Genomic DNA, 17,953 nt, shown 5'->3' with positions numbered 1-17,953 from the left:
TGGCTCTCCTAATTAACTCTGGTCCTCATGGTCCATGTCCTTATGTCTCCAGGCTCCTTGTCCATTTCTATCAAGAATGAACCTTAAGAGTTTTCAGTTTGGAGTTTTTACCCTGGAGGTCAGTTGTCAATACACAATATAGTCCAACACTCAGTGTAGTACAACAGAGGGGAGAAAAAGCTGTTATGCAACAGTCTGCCCCTGGAGACTAATGGAATCCACTGGATTCCTGAATGCCCTGGGGGAGTTCCCAGAAGATAGAGCAGGTTACCCTGTTGAAGCCCTTGTCACGCTGTGGAAGAGTGAGCCACATCGGGCTCTTGACATGGTTGTCCCCAAGTGCCCTCTCCGGCATTATTGAGTCCGGTTTGTACCTTGGTACACCAGTGAGCTAAGGGCAATGAAACAGGCTGGATAACGGCTAGAGCACAAGTGGTGAAAGACGTGCTGTCAGGATGATCAGGCACAAGTAAAGCATCATAACCATGCCTGCTGTGTGGTGGTGAGGCCGGCGAAGAAGGCCCACTTCTCTGCCTCCATCGCATCCCCAAGTAGCAGTCCAGTGGAGCTTTTCCGTATTTGTCAGGGGTCTGTTAACATCAACTCCAGGAAATGGAGTTTTAGACCTTTTAGAGGCCCACTGTGAATTGTTTGCAAGGCACTTTGAAGTAAAGTTGCTCTCCTCCGTAGCAGTCTTGATGCCTCATCCACATCTACTGTAGTCCCCAATGAGGTGTCCAGTGCAACATCTGCTGCAACTTCTTGGGAACGGTTTCAGTTGATGTGGCTTGATGACGTAGACAAGGTGGTTGTGTTGATGCGGCCAGCAACATGTCCTCTCAACCCTTGCCCTTCTTGGCTTATTAAAGCTTGCTGAGGGGGTTTGACTGAGTGGATCCAGGGTGTGGTCAACGTATCATTGTGGGAGGGAGTGGTTCCAGCCGCCCTGAAAGAGGTGGTGATCTGACCGCTCCTGAAAAAGCCCACCCTGGACCCACTGGTCTGCGACAATTACCGACCGGTCGCAAATACCCCCTTCTTAGGGAAGGTGATTGAGAGGGTTGTGTCGCAGCAATTACAAGTACTCTTGGATGAAACAGATTATCCTGACTTATCCCAGTCTGAGTTCAGGCCTGGTTATGGGACTGAATTGGCCTAAGTCGCCCTGATGGATGACCTTTATTGGAAGGAGGACAGGCGGAGTGCAACCCTGGTACTCGTACTTGATCTCTCAGCAGCTTTTGATACCACTGACCATGGTATCCTTCTGGGCCAACTTGGTGTGATGAGTATTGGAGGCACTGTTTTACAGTGATTTCAATCCTATCTCCAAGGTCATTTTCAGAGAATAGCATTGGGCTTTTCAGAGAATAGGATTGTCTTTTGGGCCCTGGCAGTTGTACTGTGGGGTGCCGCAGGGTACCATCTTGTCCCCCATGCTGTTTAACATCTATATGAAGCCCTTGGGAGTGGTCATCAGGCAATTTGGGGCAAGGTGTCAGCAGTACGCTGATGATACCCAGCTCTATTTCTCCATAACATCTGAATCGGGAGAGGCCGTGAGAGCCCTGGACCGCTGCCTGGACTCGGTGGTGGGCTGGATGAGGGCCAATAAACTGAGTCCGAATCCTAGCAAGATGGAGGCGCTGTGGGTTGGTGGTTCCCGAGTTCAGATAATTGGTCAGTTGCTGCTTTGGATGGGGTCATACTCCCTCTGAAAGAGCAGGTTTGTAGTCTGGGGGTGCTCCTGGATCCATCTTTGTCGCTAGAGGCCCAGGCAACCTCAGTGGTTAGGAGTGCCTTTTACCAGCTTCGGCTGGTAAGACACCTGCGGTCGTTTCTGGACTAGGATAGCCTGACCACTGTTGTCCACACACTGGTAACCTCCAGGCTGGATTACTGTAATGCATTCTATGTGGGGCTGCCCTTGAGGTTGGTCCGGAAGCTGCAGCTGGTGCAAAATGCAGTGGCGAGACTGGTCACTGGGGCAGGGTATCTGTTGGTCAGTGAAGCATGCTGTGAGACTCACAGACAGGGTTTTTAGCAGAGAGAGTGAAACCTGAAGCAGAAGGGTTAAGCTGTGAGAACAGAGCGCCAGGTTTGCCAAGGTCAGTAGCTGGCTGGGAAGCCTGATAAGGTGGGAAGCTTGGAAAAGCTCAGAGTGTGGGGGAAACTGTCTGTGGAGAGAACTGTGTCTAATGTCTTTGCCTAGTAAAGACTCTTACAAGAAACTTGCCTGGCCTGGCTTATTCCTGTTCTATACGACTCTTGGATTCCATCCTTGTATGACCTACACACGCACACACGCACCAGTATCACCAACATGTCACCCTGCTGCTGAAAGAACTGCACTGGCTGCCCATTTGCTACCAGGCCATAATTTTGTTGTACAAAGCTCTATACAGTTTGGGACCAGGATACCTGAATGACTGTCTTATCCCTTATATACCCAGTCGATCACTGCGCTCTGCAGGTGAGGGCCTCCTGCAGATACCATCTTATCAGGAGGTCCGTTCTGCACAACATAAGAAATGGACGTTTAGTGTGGCAGCACCTACCCTGTGGAATTCCCTCCCCTTAAATATTAGACAGGCGCCATCTCTGTTACCTTTTCAGCACCTACTGAAGACCTTCCTCTTTCAACAAGCCTTTTAAGTTGAGACCTTATCCCAGTCTGCGTTTGTGTTGGAATTGCTCTTTAATATGCTTTTTAAAGGTTTTTAAAAAAACATTGTTTTTAACCTTTTTTTCTTTGTTAAGATGTCTTCAAAGCTTTTAAAAAAATGTTTTCAAAGATGTTTTGTATTAATGTATTTTAAAGTCTGTTTTTACGATATTTTAAAGTGTCTTTAGTGCTTTTGTTTGCAGCCCTGGGCTCCTGCCGGGAGGAAGGGTCGGATATGCATGCATACATACATACATTTGTGTTTGAAGCACGACACTTGACTCAGGGTACTGGTAAAAGAGCTGCTAGTCTGCTATCATGTAGACACTCTAGCATGGTATCACTCCCACTTGGCAGATCATTTAAGAAATACAACTTTTAGAGATGAGATGCACAAGCACACATGGGACTTCCCAGCAGACATATTCATCCATAACATCTCACATTTGTATCCTAGCCTTCTTTGAACATGTATGGAGTGACTCCATTTTGTCGCTCACAGCCATTCTAGTAGCAAAATAGGTTTAAGGCTGAGAGCCAGTGATTTCTCCAAGGCCACCCAGTATAGTTCATAGCAAAGATTTGAGCATGGATTTCTGAGGTTCAAGTCCAGCACTCTAGCTACCGCACCACACTGTTATAGTAAAATATGCCCATTTAGGAAGGGCAATTTAAATAGGAAAAATTATATCACCAGCTTGCTCTGTTTAGGATAAGTGGAACCATCACCATATACTCCTAACAATTACTGATGAGATCTGTTAACACAGACAGATGCTTTACGGAAATGGCTTGACATAACAGCTAAAGGTTTATGAAAGATTTGGGATGGGTGGAGAGAGGAGAAACAGATCCAGGACATACCATTGCCATAAGCCCAGTCATCATTGAGCCGGTGCCGCACTTTTTGGTAGATTGCTGACATGGTCTTCATGTTGCTCTTCCTCCACTGTCTGCCCAAATACTTTGTCTGCACCTTGAGAAGTTTCAAAACATAAAGCTGCATCATGGCTTGCTTCACCTTTAGGGCTCGTTTCAGAATGGGTGCAGACTTGAATACCACCAACATCTGTGAAGGCAAAGTAGCACTCCGTTTGCTAAGGTTTCATCTGTACCTCTGTCACCATCCATTTGCTCAAGACCAAAATGATGGTAAATGCTCAATAAAGGAAAAGTGTACACTGCAGATACATACCCAAATGTAGGCTTCCTAAGGCATTCCTACTTACCATGGTCCTTGAGTGCTTCCACTTTGTTAATTTATTCAATATCCTAAGTAGATTAATGCAGGAAAACAAGTTTCGCCAGCAAAACTGGTTGTTGTCTCCAGCTTCCTGTAGGAAGAAGCAAAACAAAGGAAATATTACCAGGGAAGGAAAACCAACATGAGGAAGTGCCCCTTACTGATAATGCCATCTCCATCCCTTCCGTGTTCCTGTCAAGGCAGTTTAGCTCACCAGACTCTCTGCAGTCAGCTCAGGCAGCTCATGAACCACACAGTATGGGTAATCCAAAACAGAGATGCTGAAATAAGAATACCGAAAAGGGATCAGAATTGATGACTCAACTTGTCAAATATACCACAACCAAAATGGCTAGCCCTGTCTGGTTCAAATATATGAGGAAAATGATGAATGTGACATGATTTCCATCCCCTGCGATTCAGCTTGCAACAATCAAGACTTTTAATGTGTGTAATCTTTCCATATCTGCCTATCCTGACACTTACTGTCAAGAAAAATAAGCAAATCAACTAACTCAGTAATGCTTTAGCCCACTAGGCCAATGGTGTCTGTGGGGTACAGCAACGCTCATGGCCATAGGTTCTCTCTGTGAATGTAACTCAGTATATGTTCACATTTTTAAGCTATCTATTCAATAAACAAGAAGTAGGATTGGTGTGATAGACAGGCTTTTATCAACTTCCTTTTGGCAAGTTAAATTCTGGAGGATGACTACGTGTTCTTACAACCCACATCTGGATACCATCCAATGCCCCATGGCAAAGATAGAGTGTCACATTTGTTTTCATGGCATTTTAGGACAAAGGTGTGCTAGTGATGTCGACACCTACCTGTTCTTGGCAGTGATATATGACATGATGTTTTGATTGAAGAATTTCAATATAAGTGGAATACAGTTGGCAAACACCAGGTGCTGGGCCATGTATTCGAACTGGAGCAGGGAACAAAAGTGATGGGAACATTAAGCAAACAAATTCCAGATTAATCTCAATCCCCTCTTCCTGCCAACTCATGCTTACCTGATAGACATGATTTAGCTTAAAATGTTTGAGTAGCAGCAGCAGAACAGCAGAAATAGCCTTTACAATGATCTCTTTGTGCCTATTAACATCAACACCTAGCTTCATACTCTGCAGCACAGTTGTTCTGGAAGGCAAAGCAGTAATATTAGCTTCTGTGGTATGTGAAGGTAATTGTGGTAGGGCAGTTCTCAGTGCATTAAGACTTCTTTATACCGTCAGTGTACTTCTAATTTAAGTACTGCTTTACAGTCTCTCTCTTTTAAAGCTCCACAATCACCATCACTCCTAGCTTATATATGGGTAATCAAGACAGAGATGACAACTCCTCAACAGTTTTCTCCAAGCCATTCCCAACTCTGTTTAATGAGTCAACATACTGAAGAATTCAACAAGCTGTGTGTGGCTCCATCTGCCAACAAAGGTAGTTCAGGGTTTGCTGTGCAGAATAAAAGCTTAAAAGAAGAAAAAAGTACTACACTGAACCCACTGGATGCAGTGTGGCAGAATCTAGTTAGGACCACATCAAGCTTATGAAATCTTTCTTGCTCCAGGCAGATACTCTTTTTGATTTCACCTGAAGGATGGTGCATATATTAACAGACTCAAATGCAGGGAAAGAAGCACAAGCATCACAACTGAAACTGTCCTGGAGCTTCTCAAGAGACTTTTGATCATTGGCCTAACTCCACGCTGTATACCTAAGAGATCTGTCATTTCTAAGGACGCCCAATTCCAAATGGCTTTCCTGATCCAGTCTGAACAGTCTGTCTTGACTCTCTTCTTTCCCATACTGCCAGATCTCTTAATTCTAGACCACACACATAATTTTGCAAGATTTCAGAAAATGTAATGTTCCATCATCTGAAAAGCATTTGGATTTTTCTTATAAAAAACAGTGGGGAAGAAACATCTATATAAATAGACAAATGGCAGTCTGCCCTCTCAACACTCAACCAAGTCAAAGAAAGTCAAGTAAACACCAATTCATTGTCTGCCCTTCATTCACCATATGCACCACCTGCTTTTCCCCTAACAGCGAGACTCACGGCATCTCCTCAGGCAAAACATCTGCTAGGATGTTAATGGAATCAGTCTTGGCTTTGGAGGTGGGTGCTGCAGCCAACAGAATCTTCAGCAAGGCAATCTGTGGGTGAAAGTTATGAGGTAGAGGAGACCTTCTGAAGTGCCCAAGTACAGGAAAGAAAAGGGGGAATTCAGAAACATAGATAATGGGAAGAAATTAACACGAAGCATCAAAGGACACAACTTGTTACTTTCTGGCAAGCAAAGAGAATAAGGAGTTTGCACAAGCCAGGAATTAAATGCCAACTGAGACTAGATATTTCTCCCATCTTAAAGATGGTAGGAAGGCCAAAGTACAACACATTTAAGAAAATGGAAAAGAAGAAGGGTGGGGGGAAGGCCTTGGGAATGAATACAAGGAGGAGATTATAACTCACCATGTACTGGGGCAGGCTAGGAAGAAGACCCTGGTATAAGATTTCTGCAGGAACTTGCTCAACCTCCTCTTCCCCCTTAATGAACAAAAGGAGATAATTCATCCCTTCCAACCTCAAGTGCATGCTAAGCTGAACTACATATTGCATCTAGAACCTCAGCAAAACATCTCTTCGGGGTAGAATGCCTTCCAGAGGCAGACTACACAGCATTAGATCACAAAAGGGGATGGATCCAGAGTGCCCATTCCACAAACAGGAGGATTCCTTTCATTTGCAGAAGGTACTGAGATTCAGCAAGATGCCCACCGAGGGGGCAACTTTCACCAATTCCCCCTTTTCCTATGCCACACTATTCTGCAGGGTCCCTTAACCTTCTGGAGCAGATTTCAGGGAACACAGGGGGCTACTGGGGAGAGATAAATTGGGGAAAATCTGTCGCCCTTCCTTCCTCCACTGGGAATGTCCCATGGGCTGCTCACAGAAACTCTTGATCAAAGTCAAGACTCTGATGTGCAGGCTGGGAACCAAATGGGCCAATTCACAGCATATGCAGATAGTAAAAATCAATCAAACATCCAAATCCAAATAAAAGATATGGAGAACAATCCAACTCACTTTTCCGCAGTCTGGGGTGAGTTCAATGCAGTGGAGCCTGGGCTGTGCCGGCAGTAGCTCTCTGCTGTGGCTTAGCCATGGCGCTGCCAGGAGCCAGCCGGCACCACCAGCAGGCTGCTGGGGGCAGTTAGTCCGGCGGACAAAGGGCTGGTGGAAGCTGCCAGGAGCCCCGAGAACAGGGCATTCCAGGGATGGAGCCGCAGGGGGTACTTACGCAAGATCCTCCTCATGTTCAGAGCCCTCCCCCGGGTCCTGGTCCCCCCACAAATTCAGCCGGCCAAAAGGCCAGCACAGTAAAATAATTTTAATTATGTCTGTTAATTAGGCCTATTTGTTGGAGTTACCGCTTCCTGGCCAGCTTGTGTTTGTGGATCCCAACAGAGTTGGCGTTCAGCCAGGGTGACAGCCCCTGAACAGGAGGAAGATCTTGTAGAGTTTCCCCCCGGCTCCTCCTCCACCGGCCCCCCTCCTGCTGGCTTCTTGGCATTTGGATTGTTCTGTTATACCTCTTCAGCTTCTTCATACAAATACTTTTAAAATCATGAGTCCTCTCTCTATTGGATATTTTCCTTATGATACTTACCCCTGACAAGGGAGAACGCAAATACTCCTCTTCCATTTGAACTTGAATCTCTGCAATAGATGTATACTTGTGCTATAAAGAGACCGAACAAAGGAAGTTAACCTTACCATATTTGGAGCACAGTAAATTCAAACAGTTTCCCTGCCTGGGATAATATTACTTAGCACAGGGAAATAGCAACAGATTGGATGTTGTGTCTTCTATACACACAAATTAATAAGTCCACAAATTAAGTACTCACCAGCTTCAGAGTTTTGATACTCTCGTGAATGGGTCTGGGCAACCCCACTACTGTGTTGGTGTCACTAGAGGGGAAAAAAGCAAAAAGCAAATATCGTGATATAAAACAGCAGTTCCCAAACTTTTTTCCCCACCTGAAAATTGCCAAGGGGCTTGGCAGACCACTTAATGCTTGTAATGTGCTGTGCTAGATGCTGTATGATTTTTAAATGGATTTGTGTTTTTTATTTCTAATATATTTTTGTTTATTGTATTCCATAGAATTCAAATTGTAATACAAGAAAGTATAATATAAGAAATAAAAGAAGCAATTAAATTATTTAATATGATAAATGTGAAGCCATCTCCTGTCTTCAATCACAAATCCATCAGATACATCAAGCTTGCAGACCACTGGTTTGGGAACCAGTTTGAGAACCACTGTCAGAAAATATTATAGCTTCCTTTATCATTTTGAGATGCATGTATGACTGTGTGCATTGGCCTCATGAGATTTCAGGAGCAGCCAGGATAAGCAGTATTACAACAAAAACCCATTGATGTGTTGACCGTGTTATAATTGTAGCACAACACAGGATGAGAAACAAGGGGTGATGTTCAATAAAGTGCTTCTGTTAGCGCAAGGATTTTCGCTTGTGCAGTGCAACTATCCCTCCCTCTCTTCTCCCAAAGCACACACCCATGCCCACCCCAAATCTGCTCCAGAGGGTTGAGGGAAGTCCCAGAACAGGTTTAGGAGGTGCACATGGGGTGTGCAGGGAAAAGAGCAGGAGGGGAAGTTATGTTGTGCACCCAGAAGTCCTTGTACTAACAGAAGCACTTTGCTGTATACCACCCAATGATATGAAAGCCTAAAAATTAACAAAGCCCCAACAGCTTGATGTCTTCACTTTTTTCAAGAAATAGTTTATGCTGCCAGTGTCCCAAAACATTAAATGCATGGTGGCAAAAAAGAGATCCCAACTATCAAGGTGAGTCCATGAGTCAACAAATTTGGGGCTGCTTTAACTCACCTCCCCAAGGTGTAGCCAATGAATTTGCTCCGACTTGATTCCAGAAACATCTCAATGTCTTTCTCTCTGGAAAAAAAAAAGGCAAAAATAAAATCCAGTCAAAACGTTAGGGCTCCTCAAGATTACTACATATTTCATTCATCACAATGCCGTGGAGAGACGAGCGTCCATTGTATACAGATAGGAAACACAAAAACAAATCTGCTGATTGCAGGCATCCCATCTATACGGCTTAGCACTAACTAGACTCAAAGAGAGAAATCCTCACAGCCTGCCCAGCATCAAGTCTCCCAAACATCAAGGCAACATCAACATGAGAAGCCAGAGCACATCTTCATTAAAGTTATCACCTTCAGAAATCTATTAGGCACATTAACCCAGTATTCAAGCACTGTTTGAAGCTGAAGACAAGGGCCTTGCAGTTCTAGGATTAGGTCCTCACCTGACCTTGGGCGCCCAAGGTAAACCTTTTGGGCAAGTCAGCCGGTCAATTGGAGGGTGCTGGACAGGAGGGGGCATCACTTCATCTCTTTCAAGAGGGAACGTCTCTCCCTCAAGACTATTGTCATCATCATTCTCCTCCTCCTCTTCACGGGAGTCATCAGCTTTGTAGGGATCTCGCTCATTAAAGGCATCGAGGTTATCCTGTTTAATAAGAGCCTGGAAGGACAAACACACAGTGAAAGGCAAGCTGGTCTACCTTCCTCTCATGAACACTGATCTTCCCCAAAGAGGGGTAGATTACTCCTTCACAGACTGTACCCTAACTCACCTTGTGCTCTCGACGCCCCCGTTTCTGCTGCTGCTCAATCAAATCAGAAGCAGATGCTGGAGGAGAGGCAGCCCTCATGTTCCGGATCACTTTTATGCTATCCTCAGGAAGTGGGGGGAGCCCCAACATCTCCCGTTTCTCTGCTTTCATATCCTGAAGCTCCTCAAATCCTCCAAGGGTGCACTACACAAGAGGATAGATGCAGGTCATTCACTTGTATTATCTCTTTGGTCATTCACAAACTGTTCAAAAACTGGTTTGTTACTGATAAACTAAGACAGAGGAATGGAAGGTTTATTGTGGTCAGAAACATGCCCATGATTCTTCAGAGTACCATTTGTGAAACTGAGAAGGCACAGCACAGAAGGCATGTCTCTTGTGTTCGTATGAAACATCTTCACAGCTAACATTCTAAACAAATGAAGCCACTTCCTAGCAGACACACTTACTTAACACATCCTGCTCAGATCTTGTAAGTTCACATCTGCGGCTTCCTTTATGGAATCAATCCATCTCTTGTTTGGCCTTCCTCTTTTTCTACTCCCTTCTGTTTTTCCCAGCATTATTGACTTTTTTAGTGAATCAGGTCTTCTCATTATGTGTCCAAAGTAGGATAACCCCAGTTTCATCATTTTAGCTTCTAGTGACAGTTCTGGTTTAATTTGTTCTAACACCCAACTATTTGTCTTTTTCCCGGTCCATGGTACATGCAAAGCTCTTCTCTAACACCACATTTCAAATGAGTTGATTTTTCTCTTACCAGCTTTTTTTCACTGTCCAACTTTCACATCCATACATAGAGATCGGGAATACTATGGTCTGAATGATCCTGACTTTGGCTGGCATTTAGAGGTGTAAAAAATGCAAGGAAACTTTTGTGCTTGCCTCTTTAACTTTAACTTTCAACAGCACTCGTTTCAAATCATTACTGGTTTCTGCTAGAAGTATAGTATTGTCTGCATATCTTAAACTACTGATATTTTCCCCTCCAGTTTTCACACCTCCTTCATCTTGGTCCAATCCCGCCCTCCATATGACATGCTCTGCATACAGATTAAACAAATAGGGTGATAAAATACACCCCTGCCTCACATCCTTTCTGACGGGGAACCAACTGGTTTCTCCATATTATGTCCTTACAGTAGCCTCTTATGCAGAGTATAGGTTGCGCATCAGGACAATCAGATGCTGTGGCACCCTCATTTCTTTTAAAGCATTCCATAGTTTTTCATGATCTACATACTCAAAGGTTTTGCTGTAATATATAAAGCACAAGGTGATTTTCTTCTGAAATTCCTTAGTCCATTCCATTATCCAACGTATGTTTGCAATATGATCTCTGGTACCTCTTCCCTTTCTAAATCCAGCTTGGACATCTAGCATTTCTTACTCCATATATAGTAAAAGCCTTTGTTGTAGAATCTTGCGCGTTACTTTACTTGCATGGGATATAAAGGCAATAGTTCAAAAATTACTGCATTCCCTGGGATCCCCTTTCTTTGGAATTGGGATGTATATGGAATGCTTCCAGTCTGTGGGCCACTGTTTTGTTTTCCATATTTGTTGACAATTTTTTGTCAAAATTTGGACAGATTCAGTCTCAGTAGCTTGTAGCAACTCTATTGGTATGCCATCTGTTCCAGGTAATTTGTTTCTTCCAAGTATTTTAAAAGCAGCTTCCACCTCAATTTCTAAAATTTCTGGTTCTTCATCATACACTTCCTCCATGAATGAATCTGTTATCCTTGCATCTCTTTTATAGAGTTCTTCAGTGTATTGCTTCTATCTTCCTTTTATTTCATCTTGGTCAGTCAGTATGTTCCCCTGTTGATTATTCAACATCCTTACTCTTGGGTTTGAATTTCCCTTTCATTTCTCTGATCTTTTGGAATAGGGCTCTTATTCTACCTTTTTATTATCCTATTTCTATACAATAACTGTTGTAATAGTTCTTTGTCACTCCATACTATACGCTGTATTATTGTATTTAGGGTTCTGACTGCGTTTCTGTCTCCTTTTGCTTTCCTTATCTCTTTAACCATTTTATTTAGTTAGTTAGTTAGTTAGTTTAATTTATATACCGCCCTAAGCCCGAAGGCTCTCTGGGCGGTGTACAAAAAGATAAAAACAAGCACAATATATAAATACAATAAATCAAGAAACAAAACAACAAACAACAAAAGAACCAAACAACGTCCAAAATACAGAAATGCTGTTAAAATACACTTTAAAATGCCTGGGAGTATAAAAAGGTTTTCACCTGGCGCCGAACAGATAGTAGCGTCGGCGCCAGGCGCACCTCATCGAGGAGACTGTTCCACAGTTCGGGGGCCACCACTGAAAAGGCCCTAGCTCTAGTCACCACCCTCCGAGCTTCTCGATGGGATGGTACTCGGAGGAGGGCCTTAGATGTTGAGCGCAGTGTACGGGTAGGTTCATATTGGGAGAGGCGTTCCACCAGGTATTGCGGTCCCATGCCGTGTAGGGCTTTATAGGTCAAAACCAGCACTTTGAATCTAGCCCGGAAACAAATAGGAAGCCAGTGCAGACGGGCCAGAACAGGTGTTATATGAGCGGACCTTCTGGTCCGCGTCAACAATCTGGCCGCTGCATTCTGGACTAGCTGTAGTTTCCGAACAGTCTTCAAGGGCAGCCCAACGTAGAGCGCATTGCAGTAGTCCAATGTAGAAGTTACCAGAGCATGAACAACTGAGGCGAGGTCGTCACTGTCCAGATAGGGATGTAGCTGGGCTACCAATTGAAGATGGTAGAAAGCATTCCGTGCCACCGAGGCCACCTGGGCCTCAAGAGACAAGGAAGGATTGAAAAGAACTCCCAAGCTACGAACCTGTTCCTTCAAGGGGAGTGTAACCCCATCAAGAACAGGATGAACATCCACCATCTGAGCAGAGAAGGCACTCACCAACAGCGTCTCGGTCTTGTCTGGATTGAGCCTCAGTCTGTTAGCTCCCATCCAGTCCATTATCGCGGCCAGGCAACGGTTTAGCACGTTAACAGCCTCACCTGAAGAGGATGAAAAGGAGAAATAGAGCTGCGTGTCATCAGCGTACTGATGACAACGCAGCCCAAAACTCCTGATGACCGCACCCAGCGGCTTCATGTAGATGTTAAAAAGCATGGGGGACAGTACCGATCCCTGCGGGACTCCACAATGGAGAGTCCAGGGTATCGGGCAATGTTCCCCAAGCACTACCTTCTGGTGACGACCCACCAAGTAGGAGCGGAGCCACTGCCAAGCAGTACCCCCAACTCCGTGAGTCTTCCCAGAAGGATACCATGGTCAATGGTATCAAAAGCAGCTGAGAGATCAAGGAGAATCAACAGGGTCACACTCCCCCTGTCCCTCTCCCGACAGAGGTCATCATACAGGGCGACCAAGGCTGTTTCGGTGCCAAAACCGGGCCTAAAACCGGATTGAAATGGATCAAGATAATCAGTGTCATCCAAGAGCCCCTGGAGCTGGCCGGCAACCACCCGTTCCAGTACCTTGCCCAAGAACGGAACATTCGCCACAGGTCTATAGTTGTTCAGGTTATCTGGGTCCAAGGAGGGTTTCTTCAGGAGCGGTCTCACTACCGCCTCTTTTAGGCAGTCAGGGACCACTCCCTCTCTCAAAGAGGCGTTTATTATCTCCTTGGCCCAGCCGGCGGTTCCGGTCCTGCCAGCTTTCACCAGCCAAGGGGGGCAAGGGTCCAGAACAGATGTGGTCGCCTGCACCAGTCCAAGGATCTTGTCAACATCCTCAAGCTGTACAGACTGAAACTCATCCAATAAATAAGGACAAGACCGTGTTCTGGATGCTTCATTAGATCTCACTGCCATAACATTGGAGTCTAAGTCCCGGCAAATGCATGCGATCTTATCCTGGAAGTGCCTCGCGAACTCATCACAGCGGGCTACAGATGAATCCATAACATCCCGAGGGCCAGAATGTAAAAGCCCTCGTACAATTTTAAAGAGCTCCGCCGGGCGGGAGAGAGATGCCTTAATTGTGGCAGCAAAATATCTCTTTTTTGCTGCCCTCACCGCTACTATATACCGCTTAGAAGAGGCACTTACCAAAGCATAATTGCATTCGTCAGGAGTTCGTCTCCATCTGCACTCAAGCCTCCTCTTCTCTTGCTTCATCACTCTCAGCTCCACGGTATACCATGGAGCTGTATGAGCTTTTTTGTCAGTCACTCATTGAGGTCTTTCTCTCTTTTTAACTAGAGGTATTGTCTTTTTGCATTCTTCCCTGATAATGTCTCTGACTTCAATCCATAGTTCTTCTGGTTCTCTGTCAACTAAGTTTAAAGCCTCAAATCTGTTCCTTCTTTGATCTTTATATTCTTCTGGGATGTTATTTAAATTGTATTTTGGCATTATGAGCGCTTTGTTGGTCTTCTTTAGCTTTACTCTGATTTTCTATATTACCAGTTCATGATCTGTACTGCAGTCTGCTCCTGGTCTTGTTTTCGCATAAAGTATGAAACTTCTCCATCTTCTGCTAATGTAGTTCTTTTGAAAACTGGCAATAATATTGCACTTTTTTGTTTCATAATTTAGTCTTTAACAGTTAAAAAATGTAATTATCCACAGATGGGTTACATCATCATAGCATTCTCATTGTAGTGCTATCTGAAAACGATACATTATGGTAGTTTTTTAAAAAAGCCAGATTTATGTAGGATGAGTTTCCTTATGGCGCCAACTAAAATACTTTCCTGGTTCCTGTGCTCTTTTTTTTTAATAGGGTATTTCTTCACTGCAAGTCTATTTTGTGCCCAACATGAGCTACTTTTATAATCAACATCCAAAAAAATTGATTTATATGTGAAAAAATTAAAAACATTTTGAAGCGGTGTGGTAGGCTAATGTTTCCAATATTAAATTAAGTTATGGACTACCTACTTCAGCTATGCTGGTTTTCAAATTTTTGTCAGCAAGGGTATTTGCTGGCTTGTCACTCCTAGGATACTTACAAAAATTGAACTTCCTCATAAGACATTTTAGCTAGCAAGAAAATATTCATTAACTTTTACTTCCTAGTTTCAAAATATCTATTCATTGTTAATTTTAGTAAAATTAACCTACAGCTTCATTTCACATTAATACTGTGACTATGTAACAATGGCAGCACCATCTGCTGTTTTCAAGCAACCAGAAAGTCCAAAGGATACCCCAACTCAGCTAGCAGCCAGCACAAGAAAGCAGCAGCACTGCTACAGGGACGTGCCAAATGGCATTCGCAGGGTATATGTGAAAAGAACAGAATAAGCCCAACAAATTACAGAAGAACTCCAAAGCAGCTTTCCTATGTATCTGTTCCTCTTCAACAATGATTGAGGATAGAAGTAAGGCATTTTGCCAAGCCATTGCCCAGGATCCTGCTTCAGCCCAGCAGTGTTTGTATCTGGTAGGTGCCACACAATGCATGAAGAGGGGTTGATCTCGTGCCTGCTGCAAAGGCAGAAGAAGTATAATACCCTCTCCCCAAAAGCACACTACTATGAATTGTGAAACTTTCCCATGACATCTTCCACCAGTGGTGCTTGTTTCACTCTAGGATATAAATCATACAACACAGACATTCTCATATGACTTACATTTATTGGTTAGTTACAATAGATTTTTAGTAACAAAAAAGACTCCAGACCTATGCACATCAATCCTACAGCTTAAATGTTAAGAATGTTAGACTCTGTACTGAGTTCAGCCCAGAAGTTAAAAGTAGCCTTCCAAAGTGGTTACATCACTAGAAGAAATCTGTTAAAACATCACTTTATTCAAGGACAGGAACCTCTTACCAGTACAGTCTTCCACAGCAACAACAACACCTTCTTCATAGGGAAGTGTGGGGCATGGCCGCTGCAGAATTTGGTCACCATCCCAAATAGCATCACAGAAAATGGTTCACTGTTATACAGAGGTGCCCCTGAAAGGCAATATATTGGTGATGGCCATGCTACATGCAGATGCCTCAGTTCTACTTTTAAATATTCCAACCCCGTCCTCTGCAGTCAATCCTCTAGTGAGCCCAATATCTGCCATACTGTATATCGTACATCACATTTTTTTGTTCCTGTGCACACTGTCTTTAAGTTTTAAACTCAAGTTCACTAAGATCTTGTAGTTTGAAGGAAAAAAAGTTTCCTTCCCATACCTAGAGAATCTTTTCTTACAACAAAATAACTCCATCTTCCTGGCTTACTGATAACTTATTTACTTAAAATCAAAAGACTTATTAGATAGCCTTATCACAATAAATGGGCAACAAGAGGACCCCTACCCAGTTCTGCTCTAAAGGTCTGTCTCATCGTCTTCCACTCTGGCTTATCTCCTTCGCATTCCTGACGGACAGTCTCTACAATGAGGTACATAATATTCAGCAGCACCCTGAAAGTGGATTGCAAAGACTGAACATGTTAGAAGGCAAACTGACAACATGGATCAGCTTATTTAAAACTACTCTACAAAAGTGTAAGTAAAGCAATCTAGCCATCAGAGCTGCAGGGATAGGGGAGAGAGGTAGAATAGCAAAGTGTTCATGATGAATGTTCCCATTGGCTTCATCAGAAGCAGCAACATAATATGTTTGGAATAACAAGAAGACTGGTTTTACTGATAAAAAGCCAGCATTCTCCTTCTGCTCCCACTCTATATTTTCAATGTGACTGTTGCTTAGCAACCTGTAATTCCCAAAGAAAAATTTACTCATTGAAGAGGATATATCTTTACATAAACCACAGGCATTTTGCCATTTCCCAACCACAGAGGTTCCACTACAGATAGTACTGTGCATAGCCACTCACATACACACTAAGCTAGTAGTATACACTGTTCATTCTTAACATACTCTATTCAGAGCTGCATTCAGTTTGGTTACCTGTCTTTACACCCCCAAGTCCACTCATTCACTGCAGACTGCTTAAGGCACAACAATTTACTGCATCAAATCTAGAAGTCTGATATTTGTGCAAATGGGAAAGAGGTATTTAAGCAGATGCTGAAAGACAGGGATGGGGAACCTCAGACCCTGGGGCCAAATGCAGCTCCTCAGGCCTCTCTATCTCGTCCTTGGGACTTTCCCCAAGCCACATTCCTTATCAGCCCTGCTTGGCACGCTCCTTGAGTGTTTTTGCCTGGCTGGAATTGTCTTTGAATTCCTGATGTTTCTTGCTTGCCTGGGCCAAGGACAGAGTGTGTGCAAAGAAACAACCCAAGTGTATAAAGGTAAAATTCACATTAGTTGATGTGCCCACTGTTACTTCTGGCCCTGTCCACCACTGGCATGTGGCCCTTGGGCTGAACAAGGTCTCCTACCCCAACTAGAAAGCCATCTGCCAGAGATGCCATAGTTACAGATTTCTGCACTGTCAAAGGTTAGATGAGATGGTCTCCAAAGTCCCTTCCAGGTCTAAAAGGCTATTATTCTAAAATACAGTGCCTACAAAAGGACATGCAAACAGAGCAAAGACTGCAGCTAACTGACGAGTCCTTCTCACAGCATCAAGGGCCTATATTCTAATATTCCTCACCTCAAATCTGTGCTGTCAGCCAGGGAGATGGCAGGCTTCCTCACTGCACTACTGCAGGCAGCACTATTACTAGAAAGAAAAAAGGGAATTTAGCTCTTGTTGCCTGCAATGTGGGACCAACTTTAAATATGAGACATATCAAGATTAAAGAATTAAGAATAAAGCAGCATGGGTACAGTATGCATATTATGTAGCCTTTCTCTACTGCTGGACACCACTCTGTGCATGCTCTAATTCATCCTTCTCTAATTCCCTCACATACCCAACAGCAGCTGCCCAACACAGTTGTCATGAGAGCTTGCCAACTGGACTGAAATCAACTACAGTAGAAGCTTCTGCTCCATAGTACCCAACTGTCTGAAACCTTCTAACAACTTCATGTTAATTTTTTAAAGATAATTGAGTAGGAACATGTTTGATCCTGCTGAAAACTCTGAGCAGCTATTCCTGCGTCTGACTGAGCTGGATGCAAATCATGGCTCCATCTCCTTTCTTGTTACAGACATTGCTATCCTTGTTTCAATTCCAGCCATGCTTATGGCAGAAGAAACAGAAACTCTTTTTGGACTAACAGACAAACTCCACATCAGCAGTGTCCCACTATTGTCCCATTTGTCTGTGGAAATACACAAAAATATATTTTGTGTATAAGACGTTCTGTAGGATTTTTTGGTAGAATTATGAAGATTAATTATTACAGACTACATTCCAGTTACTTTCTATAAAACTGATTCTGTTGATGCAGAGTTTGATGTTTTCATTGCAATTAACACTGGATTCAGCCCCCATTTCTCCCTT

The 17,953-nt window shown here is 43.7% G+C and overlaps 1 protein-coding gene across 2 annotated transcripts in view; it reads right to left on the bottom strand.

The window, feature by feature from the left end:
* Positions 1-17,953, bottom strand: part of STRIP1 (striatin interacting protein 1) — a 33,913-nt gene that overhangs the window by 7,582 nt on the left and 8,378 nt on the right. For both annotated transcript variants that reach the window (XR_009763513.1, XM_061632602.1), the window contains exons 6-20: positions 17,156-17,224; positions 15,907-16,013; positions 15,425-15,552; positions 9,615-9,797; positions 9,285-9,502; positions 8,843-8,908; positions 7,831-7,894; positions 7,590-7,661; positions 6,392-6,466; positions 5,978-6,075; positions 4,929-5,055; positions 4,740-4,840; positions 4,123-4,189; positions 3,895-3,999; positions 3,530-3,734 (exon numbers count right to left, since the gene is read on the bottom strand). Coding sequence is in view for 1 of the 2 variants with exons in the window: in XM_061632602.1 (XP_061488586.1) it covers positions 3,530-3,734; positions 3,895-3,999; positions 4,123-4,189; positions 4,740-4,840; positions 4,929-5,055; positions 5,978-6,075; positions 6,392-6,466; positions 7,590-7,661; positions 7,831-7,894; positions 8,843-8,908; positions 9,285-9,502; positions 9,615-9,797; positions 15,425-15,552; positions 15,907-16,013; positions 17,156-17,224 (1,685 nt within the window). In the remaining variant the exon portion in view is untranslated. The remainder of the gene's footprint in view (positions 1-3,529; positions 3,735-3,894; positions 4,000-4,122; positions 4,190-4,739; positions 4,841-4,928; positions 5,056-5,977; positions 6,076-6,391; positions 6,467-7,589; positions 7,662-7,830; positions 7,895-8,842; positions 8,909-9,284; positions 9,503-9,614; positions 9,798-15,424; positions 15,553-15,906; positions 16,014-17,155; positions 17,225-17,953) is intronic.

Source organism: Rhineura floridana, chromosome 6, assembly GCF_030035675.1.
Source record: "Rhineura floridana isolate rRhiFlo1 chromosome 6, rRhiFlo1.hap2, whole genome shotgun sequence".
Classification (NCBI taxonomy): Eukaryota; Metazoa; Chordata; class Lepidosauria; order Squamata; family Rhineuridae; genus Rhineura; species Rhineura floridana.
This window is presented reverse-complemented; position numbering and strand designations above follow the sequence as displayed.